General features: G+C 32.4%; 1 protein-coding gene across 1 annotated transcript in view; it reads left to right on the top strand.

The window, feature by feature from the left end:
- Positions 1–75, top strand: part of HELRODRAFT_178479 (hypothetical protein) — a gene marked incomplete at both ends in the record, with an annotated part of 3,964 nt that extends 3,889 nt beyond the window's left edge. Inside the window, one exon of the mRNA XM_009026574.1 lies at positions 53–75. Coding sequence (XP_009024822.1) covers positions 53–75 — 23 coding nt within the window. The remainder of the gene's footprint in view (positions 1–52) is intronic.
- Between the last annotated feature and the right edge of the window lie 2,456 nt (positions 76–2,531).

Below are 2,531 nucleotides of genomic sequence, written 5' to 3'. Positions count from 1 at the left end.
ACACACACACACACACACACACACACACACACACACACACACACAAACAAAGCGAAAGCCAGATATTTCATTTAAATATGTACTCAATTGCGTTAGAATATCGAACGTAAATATTTAGTTAACAAGTTAATTTAATTGTATAACATTTAAAGTAACTAATTAATTAATTCAATCATTCATTCGTTTGTTCGTTCGTTCATTCATCCATCCATTCATCTCCATTCATTCATTCATTCATTCATTCATTCATTCATTCATTCATTCAAATCAACACGTCCTGACATCGCATTGCTCCGAGGAAACACTATCAAAATATTGAAACTGACGATCAGCCCTGAATCGGACTTCTTTAACTCAAAACAATATAAACTGTCTAAACATTCAGATTTGCATAACTATTTGCTTGACGGTTTTAATTATTTTAAATTTGCTACCAACACTTTCGAAATTTTGCCACTTGGTTTTTTTAACAGTTTAAATTTGTCTTTAATTAGCCTAATTACTTTGGTCATTAAATAATAACCTTATTAACTCAGCTAAATATCGTCATCGTATGCAATTTATTGTGATAGACACATTAAGAGAAAGAACTAATCATTTAGAACCAATCTAGTCTCGTTGTACGCACCTTGTATGGGATGGCGAGATTCGCAGAATATTTTGAAATATTTTATAATAATTTACAACAAAATATCATTGACAGTTAATATGTGTGTCTCATGCAGAAAATAAAAGACCGTTTCCATTATTATTATTATTATTATTGTCTTTGTCTTCGTTGTCGTTGTTGTTGTTGATGGTGTTGTTGGTGTTGGTGATGTTGTGAACGTTGTTGTTGTTATTATTATTAATTATTATTATTTATTATTATTATTATTATTTAATATAATTGTTTTGTACGCATAGAAAAGATACCGATGAGCATATGAATGGCGAAAATATATAAAAAAAAGAATACCACTCGTAAATACGCCACAGATGCCGCGAATAGTGGCAGTTGTAGCAGAACAAACAAGCCACAATAATAGGTTGCCAACAGATTATCCACGCTACGATATTTCAGATGGAACAGCTTAATATAATATGCATTGTTAGCGCATATGTGATCTGATTTGATTGCGTAATAACAATTTGTATTACACCGACTCAGCGTTAATATTTTACACTAACTTCATTCATTTCCAGCATTACTATCAAAACCTGCCACATCAACCACAACCTTTTGACAATTAGCTACAACTACTGACAGCTAGCCACACCAGCCACAACCAGCCACACCAGCCACAACCACCCACACCAATCGAGTCTTGTTTGGAAGGATCTTTTCATCTTACTTAGGAGGCCTCGAGTTATTAATTGTTGTCGGTGGCCCATTAAAATAACTGCACCGTGATGAGTCCCTCTGAATTTATAGCAAATACCAATATTTTTACAAATATAATTATTTTATTTGTTATTGAAGTTGATGTCGGTATTGCTGTTGTTGTTAACGATATTGTTATTATTATTATTAATTATTATTAATGTAATATATTAATATCATATATAATTTTTGTCATCATTTTATTAATGTTTTTGTTATTAATTGGTTGAGATGGCCATAGTGAAGTTTGCACGGTACAAAATAGATGGGTGGAGGTTCTCGGAGGAGCCAGCTGAGGAGTTAAACTTGGAAGGACCTACCAACGTCAGCTCGCCTGATGGACACAAAAAACACTCAAATGAAAAATATTATTGCTATCAATAGAAACATTTAGAACAATTGAAACAACAACCGCAACAACATCAACAACAACATCAACAGTAGCAGCAACAACAACAACAACAAACATATAAAGAAAAACTAATAAAAATTTTTTATTATTATCCTTTATAAAATCAGAATCTGACAGGCGAAGATAATGTCACAACATGCAAGTCAAAGTTTTAAAATGACAGACGATATTATGTAGGGTGAAAATGACTGAGTGAGAATACCCAAGCATGGAAAATAATAAAATGATCTGAAAAACAAATAATTAAATTAAAAAATAAAATAATGAAACGTACAACTGTGGCTGACGGGCAGAAAGGGCAGAATCATTTCATTCGAAACAGCAGGCAAACACTTTCACAGAATGCTACAACTGGCAATTATAGTCGTGGAACAAACCACCATCTATTCACAACTCACATAATTCAACGAGGAAGAATTCAAACTCCAAAATCCAAAACTCCAGCAAGAAGTAGAAGAACATAAAAGTCTTCATCAACATGAAGGGAAGAGAGATTAAAAATTAAAGAAAATAGTGGAGATGAAACAATCAAGTCGCCGCTGTAACTCATCCTTTCAAACTTTAACTCAAATACTAACGATAACAGCAACAATAAACAACAATGACAATAACTACAACAACAACAATAACAAAAGAAACAACATAATCTACAACAACAACGTCAAAAACATTGACTATAACAACAACAACAATAACACTGCAAACAACAACAGTAAGAACATCAACAACAATAACAACAGAAACAACATAATCTAC

Source organism: Helobdella robusta (genome assembly GCF_000326865.2).
Source record: "Helobdella robusta unplaced genomic scaffold HELROscaffold_48, whole genome shotgun sequence".
Classification (NCBI taxonomy): domain Eukaryota; kingdom Metazoa; phylum Annelida; class Clitellata; order Rhynchobdellida; family Glossiphoniidae; genus Helobdella; species Helobdella robusta.
Note: the sequence above shows the minus strand (reverse complement) of the source record. Positions and strands in the feature narration are given on the sequence as shown.